Below are 13,140 nucleotides of genomic sequence, written 5' to 3' on the forward strand. Positions count from 1 at the left end.
TTGTCAAAAATAAAAAAAATAAAATAAATTAGGATACAATAAAATATTATTTAAATAATAAATAAAAATTTACTTTGGACAATTCTAATAAAAAAGAAAACCCTTTTAACTTTCGATTTCTATTATTTTTTCTGTTTTCCCTCCCAAGTTCTAAGCGTGGAAAGGATCAGTTTTAAGAAGCATAAACTTCAATGCGGTGCCTGTTTAAAAAGTATAAACAATAAAGGATCATAATTAATCGCCACTTTGCTAGGCAAAATGATGTAATTTCCCGATGAACACAACTCGCATAGATCCTGATCATTTTAGCCGATCCAAGGATGACAGTCGAATGAATACTTGACACATAGCAATTCTCTTAACAATGAGTACTCTTTGCAGTCGTGATCGTAGGAATCAAAGATTCTAGTTGTACAACATGGACTCAACTACTTTTCGACAACTATTTTGTTTCGAGCTGTGTTGCCACTTCTGAATGCTGTTGGGGGCGGGTAGGAATGACGCCAGACTCTTCCAAAAGCTCTGATGTGCTAGTCGAAGGTTTGGCACCCATGGACATCAAGTTTTTAAACCATGCACCTTGAAATTTAGGGGTGCCTCTGTTAGAATTGCTTGGGGATTCTGGTGTGCCTTCTGAATTTGGATTTGAAGCTAGGCCAGACATAAATCTGTATGCAACTTTGCTTGCGGTTACGATTTCTTGTTTGGCTTGCCGCAGCTGCAAAAGTGGATATATTGGAAAACAGAAAAACCATTAGGTGAAACTAACTCATCTTGAAATAAAATGAAACAGATGTAGTTTCAGAAGCCAAGAACCGAGAAGCTCAGTGACTCACATATACTACTGAGAAACATGTGATTTCATGTGAGGCAGAATGAGAAATATAAATAAATAAATAGCAAATGCCTTAGTACCCTGAATGCCGCATTTCCTGCAACTACAACAGCAGTATCACCAGCATTGGCAAAGCGATTAACCCAGCCTGTTATACACAATTAGGAGAAATACTCAATAGATAAACTTCAATGCGGACAAAATAGGATCAGTATATGTTAATCCAACTCATCCTAGCAACAAGAACAATTAGCATTGCCATTGATAACTATCCCAATTTACAAGAGAAACAGAACTAGAAATGTCATACTCCCCGTACCAAAAGGCCATAGAGAAGAATTTTCTTTTAGATATTTAGACACATGGCACATGCCGGAGAACATATGTTTATATTGATATGTTTATTTGAAAACTAAGAATTAAATGCTTATTAGAGTGAGTTCTTTTTTCTTTTAATGCTCTGGCTTGTTCAAATAATGGATGGAGCAGATGCAGTTTACTGAACTGATGATGATTGGAGCATAAATTCAGTTTTGGCTAAAAACTTTTCTTTACAGTCTCAAGATTGTTGTCTCTACACTGGTTCAATAAATAGAGAACAAGAGTTTTCAATGGACTCCTTTACATCTCAAACACAAATAAGTTTAATCAATTTCTCTTGTATATATAGGACGCATATTTTAACTTATTTTCTCATTTTTCCCATCAACTAGAGCTATACCTAGCCATGATTTATATTTTCATGCTATTTAGGTCAGCCAACAGAATAAAACCAAACGAAACTTTTAATTCCGCAGGCCAACCCAAACATTAAGTACCAGGACATGCTTTCTTAAATTTAATATCAACATTTTAATTCTTTATAAGTTATCATTGGCTTAAGTTAATTATGGTTGAATTTAAATAACTAGAATTATATACGATATACTTTTTAAATCTATGGTTAAATAATATTAGTTAATTTGTTAAGCCATATATTATGTGGTGTGTAGATAATGAAAAATCTATTATAGTTAAATTTAAGTATATATTAATTAACTTCTGAATTAATATTAAATATTTAAAACAATTAAACATACAAATTTCAATTCATTTATCAAATTATTGGATTAGTTTTTAAAGCAAACAAGCCAGGTGAAAGCAAATTAGAGGTTGGAACCTAGTCCCACATAACCAACTTAGCACACTCTTGAGCATGCCAAAACACGTGTGTGTTGGCATCCTATAATACCAACACCATACTGATCCAATCAAGCATGAAATTTTGACACAAAAATGCTTTAAACCTTGTACCCACATTCTTATTGATAGTAACATTTCTTGTTTTATCTAGTAATCCCATGTAATCATCTCAATCATCTCACCTATAAACTCTATGGTTTCTTAATTTTGTGGATTACAGTAGCACAATCTTATAAAGTTGCTCCTTTGACCTATGAAGAAACAACCAATATATAACATATCCAGAATACCAAAACATTTGACTTAAAAATGCTTGCCAGAGTTCTCAATCTTTCCAACTTTATTTTCTAGTGCTCAAATTTGAAATCATATTTCCAGTATTCAATCATAGTTTTGTTCAGCTTAAAGCTTTGATTCTTACACTTATCTCTACAATTCAAATTATGCTTTCTGAAGCTATTCTTGAAGAAACTCTCATCAAAGAATAACAATTCCAAAAATTAAAAATTTTGCTGTCACAAAAAGGATAATCATATTACCAGGAAGTTTTGGGACACCTAGCCTTTCACAAAATGTGTCACAGAAGTGATTGCAATTCTTTGCTAAAAGGTCATATGACTGCCCAGGCCATGCTTGACTAAGCTCTCTCAGCATCATATTTACATCAAAAATGGAGCAATCTGTTTCCCCCAGAACAATTCTCTCACGGTAGGTATACATAGGATTTCTAGATGGTGGACAACTGAAAACTCCAGAGCCTTGTTCACAAAATCCAAATGACCATTCCTCATCTCCATAAACCTGTCAGAATAACAATAACATGATTAACTAAGCAAGATTCAAATTGCAGTTTCTCCTGAGTTAAGATACAATGATGAGTTTAGGAACACAGAAATACTGTGTACGGATAGGGGTAAAAATAAAATTAATACAATATAAAAGAGAGATAGAAAAGTTTCAATTCCTGATTAAGCATTCTTCCAACTGTAAAAAAAACTGTCTAGGAACAAGCAATATTTTAAATTAGACCAAATTACTAAATTAGGATCAAATGACAGCAATAATTATATTCTTGTTGCTTCAAGAAAAAAAATCACTCATATTCCAACATCATGCTTGCATAGCATGGTTATCAGAATCAGATGCTCAAAAAAAATCTACAGTATTGATTGTATACTTGTATCAGATCAGCAAAACTGGTGAAATCGGACTTGTCGAGGAAAAAAAAGTGAAAATTGTATAATTTGATAACAAAGATGACAAATGATGTGTGTCATGAAATAGCATGGTAACCCAATATAGATTCACAGAATTAATTACTTAAATTAGTTTGGTTGAGGGTGCCAACTAGCTCAGCTGGTAAGGACTCTAAAGTTGTTGCCAAGGTTTGGGTTTGAGACCCAACTTCGCCTAAATGTGAGTGCTTGAGGCCTCTCATAGCTATCATTTCAAAAAAAAAAAAAAGGGTTTGATTTCATATAATATTATAAAATATTATTCTAGAATATCATATAATACTATATTATTACTTAAATATCTATTGGATAATAAATCATATTTTATTAAAATCAATAATCCAAAATAGATCAACAAATACTATTGCATTTATTATTAAAGAAGTTACTAAATAAGAATTTAGTTTGACAAAACTCTAACAGCTTCCATCGTTTCCTTCATTTAATTTTTTTTTTTTAGTTGGCACCAAGTGTCCAGCTTACGCTGACTAATCCTAAGATGACCGGCCCGACTCCACGGAAATTTATCATCGGCCACCCAGGTAAATCGGGAAGTGCTCACAGCGGGTGACTCATCAGTCTAGTGTTCTTAGGTTAATCGCTCATTAAGGAAAATCCATCCGTTAATTCACCAAGGTTGGGACTCAATCCTTAGATGCCTGGGAAAAAGGAGTCCTGCCGTTGCACCATTGCCCTAGGGGCAAATGATTCCATCGTCTCCTTCATGATTTGATGAGCTATCAATCAATTTCAGTTATTTTCTAATAAAATTAATTCATTTTTAGGAAACTTCTTTGAGTTTCTATGTTCCTTAAACTTCTTCGTCAATCTACATAAGATGATCAATTTTTTAGGAAACATTGGATTGGCCGTAGCCGATACCTATCCAACTTAGGTGATCGGCAGTAGTATCAGCCACTTTTAAAAATCATGATCCATTGTATGGTTCAGAAATTTAGTATTTATCTCAGGAATGGCAAGTCTCTAGCTCAGTATCAGCAACCAGGTTGCCTGGATATGCAGGGTCGAAAGCAAGTGGAAGGGAAATTCAAGAAAGAGAAATGCACTATATCTCAGAAAAAGTGGTATCCCCTGAGGGATACCATTGCTACTCCCTGCAATGCAGTACAAGGCTTGCCTCATTAGCCTTATCCAGTTCCTATGTCTTATTGGAGCAAACCAGTCATTTGACAAATACTGCAGCAGGCATTAATGTCAAACCAGAATGACAACTAGAAGTCAAATGAGGAGGTAAGTGTACATCCTTGAGCAAGGAGCTAATCCCTTCATTCTAGTTGGCATGTCACTGTAGTCCATACCTGATGTAATTGATTAATATGTGTTCCAGTCCAGGAACACAAAGATTGGATACAGATGGTGAACAACCTAGTTCAGCACACAAATTAGCTCCAGTATTTAGTGATCAAGATACAATCATACAATAAAATGTAAGGTCACTTGTTTCCAAATATAAGAATGAGAGACCAAAAGTAAATCACAGAACAGGGCTTTATGGGCTGTCCTGCTAATAGGAATAATATTTTTCGCAATTAAAATACAAAATCAAGCAAATACTCTTAATAAAGAAAGGAATTAGAACAGCCATACACTTTTAAATCAAAGATACAAAACTTAAAAAATGAAGCAATCCACAAGAGTATTAGTATAAAGCAGTTATATTGCTAGATACTATATTATTTTCTTTGCACGCTACATTAACATTTACGCTACTAAATGTCTAAATCTAATAATATATGATTCATGATCTATACTTTGCTAAACATTCTTAGAAGTATATATGTTTATTATAATATCTTTCATATACATATATTGCAAAATTCCAAATATAAAGTATATTTCTTGAATTCACTTGTTTGCTTGTGTTCAATTTCTTTATCTGTCAAAAATCTCAACATTTATATTTGCCATCTAGGTTTATTTAATGAAAATATTATGTTTGCTCAGAGTTTTAACAAAAATAATCCTTTCAATTTTAATATATCTATTCTGACATAACAAATTTATCCAAACCTATTCTCTTTGTTTTCACAGATATATCTTTATTTAACTTTTCCATCCAACTGTTAATGGATCCCAAATACAAATCCATGTTATGTATCATGCCAAAAAACAAAATAACAACAAAGATTTAAAAATAAAACAAAAACATAAATGAGAATTTAGGAGTTTTGGCTTGAGTTGTAATTTTGGATTCAGGCCATCCATTTCACAACAATTGGATGGCAACAAAATTGATGTTATAAAATCAATAGGATATGATATATATCTAAAATGAAAGGTTATGATAATATGTTAATACTGAAATTTTTTATAGTAATTAAGCCTAATGTTATATGAAGTTAAACTATTATAACCTATTCATAGTAAATTTATGTTCGATATTGATTTCTTTACTATCTTTTGTTCTCAATTTTCTTGTACAATCTCTCTTAAGTACATTAATATTTTTTATAACTAAGCAGTATTAACTTAAATCAAGGTTAAATGTCTTACTAAAAATTGTTGCTAAGCAACCCGCAAAAAAGGTCTAATCATGTGTTTGTTCCCAAGTAGTTAAATTAGCAAAATATTTTCATTATGTGCCACACTTTTGTCCATAAAATAACAGCACATATGATATATTATTTCATAAGAAGCCATATGAAAGTAGTATTTAACAATTATCTATATTTTATAGTACTTTAATAATAGCCTTTTGGAATTAATAGTTTATCCATATGGGTTTGGATGTTCTTATTTGGATTTTGGACATCTGGTCCTTTGGACTACTGGATTTATGTTCATAATTTCTTGGCATGAATATTGATGGGAACTAATTAGAACTTTGGCAAGGGTCATGAATGCACACCTTTGGCTAATTTGATAGACGGAGAGAGAAGCCTTTAGCTGGTGACTCTTTCCATTGTGTAAGTAAGATTGGTTGGATTTGCCCATTTTTCTGTAGATGACTAAGAATGAGGTACCTTACATTCTTAGCAATTATTTCATACATCTTACTTATTATTTATTTGGATTACCTATTATTGCTATCCCTAACGTCATGACAACCTGTTATTCTAGACTATCTTGCTGATGCTCTGATATGAATTTTTACCTACTAAATACAAATATCAACATCAGAGAACTTAATGCTTCAGAGAGTCTTCTTACTCAAATCCTAAGAAGATCATGCAAGAATTTGATAGCATTAAACAAAGAGACAATAGTGACAGTGAGAAACTAACAATGTCAAGGGTAGTCATGGATTGTCTCGGTGCTATACATCTATTCTCTCACTTACCTTCCACTCTTCTTCCTAATTTTTCATTCTCCACTTTTCTGCTTTCCACTATTCTACCTATTTCACCATCTTTGCATCTCTTTTTGTTTAGTTTGAAAACATCACACTATAATTCACTAGAAAATTACTAGAGCAACTAAAATTTCAGAAAAGCAGCCAATAAGATAATCTATGTCAGTTTTAACTGCCCTATGATTGACATAGAATGTTCATTCAAACAGACCTGTGCTGGTTCTATCCACTTTAGTCTCTCAAGTGAATGCTATCATAGGATGTCCAATTTCTTCAACAGAATCAGAAAGGCATCGCTGGCCCAGTATGTTGTTGGTGACTAAACTTGTGAAGTAATTGCACAGTATGTGGAAACTCTACTAAAAAGAACATAGCTAACACCCAATAGATATGAAATTTAAGAGTTAATCAAGCAATCACATCCCGATGTGATGACAAAAGTGAAGTAAAGTGAAGTAATAAGATCATAGGGATTCCTTACTTATTTTGAGCTATAACTAAACGCTAAGGCTATCTTTGCATATGAAAAGTGAAGAGGGTAGAAAGAGTGTAGTAGTTTAGAAAGAAAAAAAAAATAAAAGAAAAAGAAAGGAAGGGAAGTGCATAAGTAGCTTTCTTTTTCCAGTTCACATGTTTGTATGTAGCAGATGAGAAGAAACAATAGTTTTTCACTTATTTGGTTAAGAATAGAAAGGAAAGGAAGAAACATTGTTCTGGCATTTAATGCCATTAGACTTCCAGCTCTACTTATTTGAGAATTTACCTTGGTCACGTTAAATATATTGAACTGAACAACCAATGCAACATGAGGTGAATTTAAACTTATCATCCTAACAGCTAGAAGATCACCCAGCCACCAGTTGAATGTGGCGGTAGGATCATATTGGAATAGTAATTTGTTATCACTTATCATCTCTATTTAGTCTTTTGTCTCCCCTTCCATCGGAATTTCAGAAGAAAAACTTCTGAATATGCAGGCAAGTGAATTATCTCCTCCTCCGCCCTTTCCTTCCCATGTTATTTACCCAAACAAGAAAACTTTGCAAACCTTTTTCATATTTTCTGACCAAAAGCAAACAAGGAAAGGATTGTATTCTTCTCTTTTCCTGTCTCTAATTTTTTCCTATCCAAACTATGCATGACGTGAATTTGCATTTTAAGAAACATTGATCAGTTGAAAAGACAAAAGTGACCATAAATGAGCATTTACTGAGCGCAGATATAAGAACATCTATTTGGTTGACTAAAAAATAGCAAGATTCCAAGAGTAACTCTGATTTTTCAATGAACTTTCTCATCAGTAACAAGAAGAAATCCTGTCAGTGAATAACCCAAACATCAGATTACATTAAGTTGACACACTAAATAAAGATTAGCAAGTTTCATGATAAATGAGAGGAGTTCAGAAATTTTTTTTTACTTATGTTTAAAATAAGAAAAGCATTTATATTGAGAAAATGAACCCTGGAGAGCTTCAAGTTTCTTCCCCATATAAAAGTTGGGTAACTATGCGTAAGTCCATAATGATTAGGTATATTACATGCTCTTAAAGGAAGAAATCTGATCGCTCAAAGCCACCAGAGAGGATTCGATGAACCATCAATAGTAGTGTTACTCTTTCATCAACAGCCCTACTATAGACTAAAAGTCCAATCAGTTGAGAAAACCAATTAGTTTATGTGACTTAGAACATGACATAGATCTCTAGCAATTTAGCTGTCATTTTCTTATGACCCATTAAATATAATACCCTTTTAAATTCCTGCTGATCAATGGCATATGTGATAGAGATCTCTTGCAATCATACCCATGATTTGCACTAAGCTTCCAAGTTTCTTATGAATAGTGATCATTTTAGGAGTTCTATTTTAATTTTTGGAGGCAGAACTTCCACCAACACAAAGATGTATGATACTTAACCTGGATGAACACTATCAATTTGTGCTGAAACTCCTAACTTGAGAAAATAAAAATTCTGCTAAATCACATTCTAAACATCACCAAAAATATCACAGGAATAGTCTCTGCACCGAGCAATCAGTTTCATTCTCGTATGGTTCGACTTCAAACACATAGAAAGAAGCTAAAGTTAGTCACTTTCACATCTGAAGTTGTCGATCAAATTTGCACGCATTTTAGGGCTCCTCCGAAGCGGCCAGGAAATAGAAATTCAGTTAAAAAAAAATAATACCCAATAACTGAGAATCAATCAAAGTACTGAAGGACCTAAGAGGCTAAAACCCTTCCAGATCTTGAGAGTTCGAATCCAGAAAACACTTTCTTGGTTTGCCTAACCAAAGGTGCCAGAAGGTAAAGAAGAGCGAGAACAACAAACGAGGGGGAAAAGAAGAAAGGGACCTGAATGGCGCTGTGGAAGATGCCTCCCAGTCCGATACGATCCTTAAAGATGCGGTTAATCTGGAGGATGGTGTTGTTCGTCTTCTCCGATCCGCTGTTGGTCACGTCGTAAACGTGCAGCACTACCTCCTTCATCCTACAAAATTCACGCTTCTCTTCCCTCTTTGTTTTCCTTTTTCCGCAAGCCTCCTTTCCTTTCTCTCTTGCCCTCTCCTTTCTCTACCAAGACACATAAGTCGACCTTCCCTTACCCCTACCCCTTCCCCTTCCCCTCCCTTCCCTTCCGCTCCGAGAAGCAACAGGGGAGAAGGAGGAAGAGGATCGAAGCGCGACGGGAAGAAGAAGTATTGAAGCAATCCGAAGCAGCAACAACAACGCTGGGAGCGGTGACGCCTTTCCTTGTATTTTTATTATTTTATTTTCTTTTAAAAATTAAATATAAGCTGCAAATGATTCGTTGGTTGGCACTTTTGGAAAGAAAAAACAGTAAAATAAATGATGAAATTAAAAATATATATATTTCATACTATTTTTTATTTATCACTTCAATTTTGATTTTGTCCAACAGACGCATCTAAATTTTTATTCTTCCCCAAAACACTTAATTTCAATTTTACCCAGACAACTATATACATCTAATTAATCTATTCACTTTCTTCGCCCTCTTCTGATTTTCCCCCCTTCTCCCCTTCTCTTTCCTCTAAAATTAATTTAAACACTTTATTTATTTTTTTATTTTTAAAACTTTAATAAAAATTTAAAAAATATAAAATAACATTAATAAAACATCAAAAATATTTTTTCAATTGTTTAATATATAATTATAAAAGAATAATAAAATAAATAAAGCTGATTTTATTAATAGAAATAATAAAATAAAATTTATTTTGGTGCGGATCTCCAAAAATTAATACTATAGCTTAAATACCAACATCGCTATAGTGATAGTTTTTGAAGATCAGTACTATAATATTATGAAAGCTTCAAACCATTTTAAGCATTAGTGGAAGAACCTTAAAATAGTAAATGATGATTTATTTAGGCGTAGGTTCACCTAATGAATACATAGGAGTTAGAATGAGTTTGATCAGTGCTCTCTAAGTTAATCATTGGGTGTTGTCCAAAATTCATTGATGGACATAGGGGATTCGGATTTTTAAAAAATTAAAATGAAATAAAAGAAATGTGTGTCTAGAAGGGAGATATGGTGAAAAATAATGATTTTGAATCTCTTACACGAAGTTATAGATCTGTATCAATTGATACAAAGTCTGGAACTTTTTAAACCTTCCGACTAATGTTGAGAATCTTTTATGATGATAATGAGGGCACCTTTGAACTCTAGAGCATTACAAAAAGCTACAGGAGTTGGAAAGAGTTCGATCAGAATTTTCTAGGTCCATCAATGAGTTTTGATCAAAATCCATTGATAGACCTAGATGACTTGAATTCTAAATTTTTGTAATGAGATGGAAGTGTGAAGTGTGCAGAAGATAGATATAGTGAGAAATATTGGTTCTGAGTTTCCTACATGAAATTATAGGCTCGTGTCAATTGACACAAAGTCTGAAACTTTCTAAACATTCTAAGTAATGTTAAAAATCCTTTACGATGATAACACAGAGCACCCTTGGACTCCAAAGAGCTATAGAAACCTATAAGAAATGGAATGAGTCTGATCAGAGCTCTCCAAGTCTATCAATAGATTTTGACCAAAATCTATTAATGGACCTAGATGACTTTGATTTTTAAAATTTTACAATGAGATAGAAGTGTGGAGTATGTAGAAGGTATATATATTGTTTAATTGTGGTCCTAATATACGTAGGTAAAGTTATGATCATATACCAACTAGCATAGAATATGGTGTTAGTTTCAAAAGACCAACACCATAGTGGTGCTAGTCTTCAGAAACCCACACCATAGTGTTGGTCTTTAGAAATCAGCAACACTATGGCGCTGGTCTTCGAATCAGCATCACTATGGTGTAGTTCTTGAGAAACCAACACCACAATTTATGTTAGCTGACATGCGATCATAACTTCACCTACGTGTATTAGGACCAAGATTGGACATCATATATATATTCTACACACTTCATACTTCCATATCATTGTAAAATTTTAAAAATCTAAGTCGTCTAGTTCAGTAATGAGTTTCGATCAAAACTCATTGATAGATTTAGAGAGTTTTGATTAGACTCATTCCAACTTTTGTAGGTTTCTACAATTCCTTGGAGTCCAAGGGTGTTTTCCATTATCATCGTAAAAGATTCTCAATATTGCTCAGAAGATTTAGAAAGTTTCAAACTATACTAAATGACATGGGCCTATAACTTTATATAAGAGGCTCAAAACTAAAATTTCTCACCATATTTACCTTCTGGATACTTCACACTTTTATCTCATTATAAAAATTCAGAAATCCAAGTCATTTAGATCTATTAATGTATTTTGGTTAAAATTTATTGATGGACCTAGCTAGAGAGCTTTGATCGGACTCATTCCAACTCCTATGAGTTTTTGCAGTGCCCTAGAGTTCAAGGGCACCCTTCGTTATCATCGTAAAAGATTCCCAATATTGCTAAGAAGGTTTAGAAAGTTTTAAACATTGTGTCAATTGGCACGGGTCTATAACTTCATGTAAGAGACTCAATACTATGATTTCTCACCATATCTCCTTTCTACACACTTATCTCTTCCATCTCATTTTCAAGTTTTTAGAAATCTGAGTCCCCTAGCTTCATTAATAAATTTTAGTCAAAACTCATTGATGTACTTAGAGAGCTCTAATCGAAGTCATTCCAACTCCTATGTGTTTATTAGATGAATTTGACTCTAAATAAACCATCGTTTACTATTTTAAGATCCTCCCAACAATGTTTAAAATGATTTAAAACTTTCGTAACACTATGGTGTTGATTTTCGATAGCATAGTGATGTTTGTATTGAAGCTATGGTGCTAGTTTTTGAAGATTAGTGATCCTGTCTAAGAAGCTGGACACAACGGATATTCGGAAGAAAGAAACTCACCGTGCTGATGAAGAATAATGTCCGCAGAATACCGATCCGAGAAATCCAAAGCGGATCGGGAAAAAATAGAGTCACTAGAGGTTTTCCTCGCACGAAGACCCGATGATGAAGAAAAAATCCAAATCTGAAGAGAAGAAATCCAGATCCGAAGCTTCCAAGACTTCCTGTGCACAAGAGACCAACCAACACTATCGTCAGTGACCTAAGACCGGGGTGGGAATCCCTGGCTAGGCCCTCCGATGCTCAAGTCAGTGATCTGTCTAAGTGTGGAAGAAGGAAGAAGAAGTAGTCCGCAAAAAATAGGGTTATGAGTGTGCGCGATAATGTGAACTTACCCTGCCAACGGAGAGGATTCCCCTTTTTATACCACTTTATATAACCTCTGTAGTCATGAAGTGGACCCCGGTTTGTTAGAGTTTGTTATGAGATGACATCAGCTATGTACTTGTGGTAAATGACTTTTAAGAAATCTTTTTTGTACCCCAGATGTACCTTCTTTGTCGTTTAGTACCTGAAAACAATATAACAACACATTTCCTGCCAAAATATATAATACCTGTCATAGAGTCATGTATTGTGGATATCTTTATTAATTAACTTATTTGAAATATTTATCTCTATTCTTCCTTATGAGGCTTCTGTCTGCGCCCTTCTATGTTATTTAGCCTACCTAACAATAAGCCATATTTTATCAGGTATTTTTCCAAGGTGTTGGTCGACCTGGCTGATATTAATCTTCTTTCTTCAGGGCATGTCGCAATCGATACTATTCTACATGCTTTCAGAAGTATCTCCCGGTCGATTTTAGCCTACCTCCTTTGAGGTATATAGATCTTCCTCCTGGGAAGTATATTTCGGTCGATATAGCCTTACCTCTTATTGAGGTATGTCCCGACCGATATTAGTCTTCCTCCTTTGAGGTATATAGATCTTCCTCCTGGGAAGTATATTTCAGTCGATAAAGCCTTACCTTTTATCGAGGTATGTCCCGGCCGATATTAGTCTACCTCCTTTGAGGTATATAGATCTTCCTCCTAGGAAGTATATTTCGGTCGATATAGCCTTACCTCTTATTGAGGTATGTCCCGGCCGATATTAGCCTACCTCATTTGAGGTATATAGATCTTCCTCCTAGGAAGTATATTTTGGTCGATATAACCTTACCTCTTATCAAGGTATGTCCCG

General features: G+C 34.0%; 1 protein-coding gene across 1 annotated transcript; it reads right to left on the bottom strand.

Annotated features, from left to right (window-relative positions):
• Window positions 1-277: 277 nt before the first annotated feature.
• Window positions 278-9,296, bottom strand: LOC121970102. Its single transcript, XM_042520554.1, has 4 exons — window positions 8,924-9,296; window positions 2,557-2,818; window positions 916-983; window positions 278-718 (listed from the first exon to the last, which is right to left on the bottom strand). Exons 1-4 carry the CDS (start codon window positions 9,056-9,058, stop codon window positions 443-445), a joined length of 741 nt encoding a protein of 246 aa, XP_042376488.1. The 5' UTR covers window positions 9,059-9,296; the 3' UTR covers window positions 278-442.
• Window positions 9,297-13,140: the final 3,844 nt, after the last annotated feature.

The sequence above is a fragment of the Zingiber officinale genome, chromosome 4A, assembly GCF_018446385.1.
Source record: "Zingiber officinale cultivar Zhangliang chromosome 4A, Zo_v1.1, whole genome shotgun sequence".
NCBI classification, from domain to species: Eukaryota; Viridiplantae; Streptophyta; class Magnoliopsida; order Zingiberales; family Zingiberaceae; genus Zingiber; species Zingiber officinale.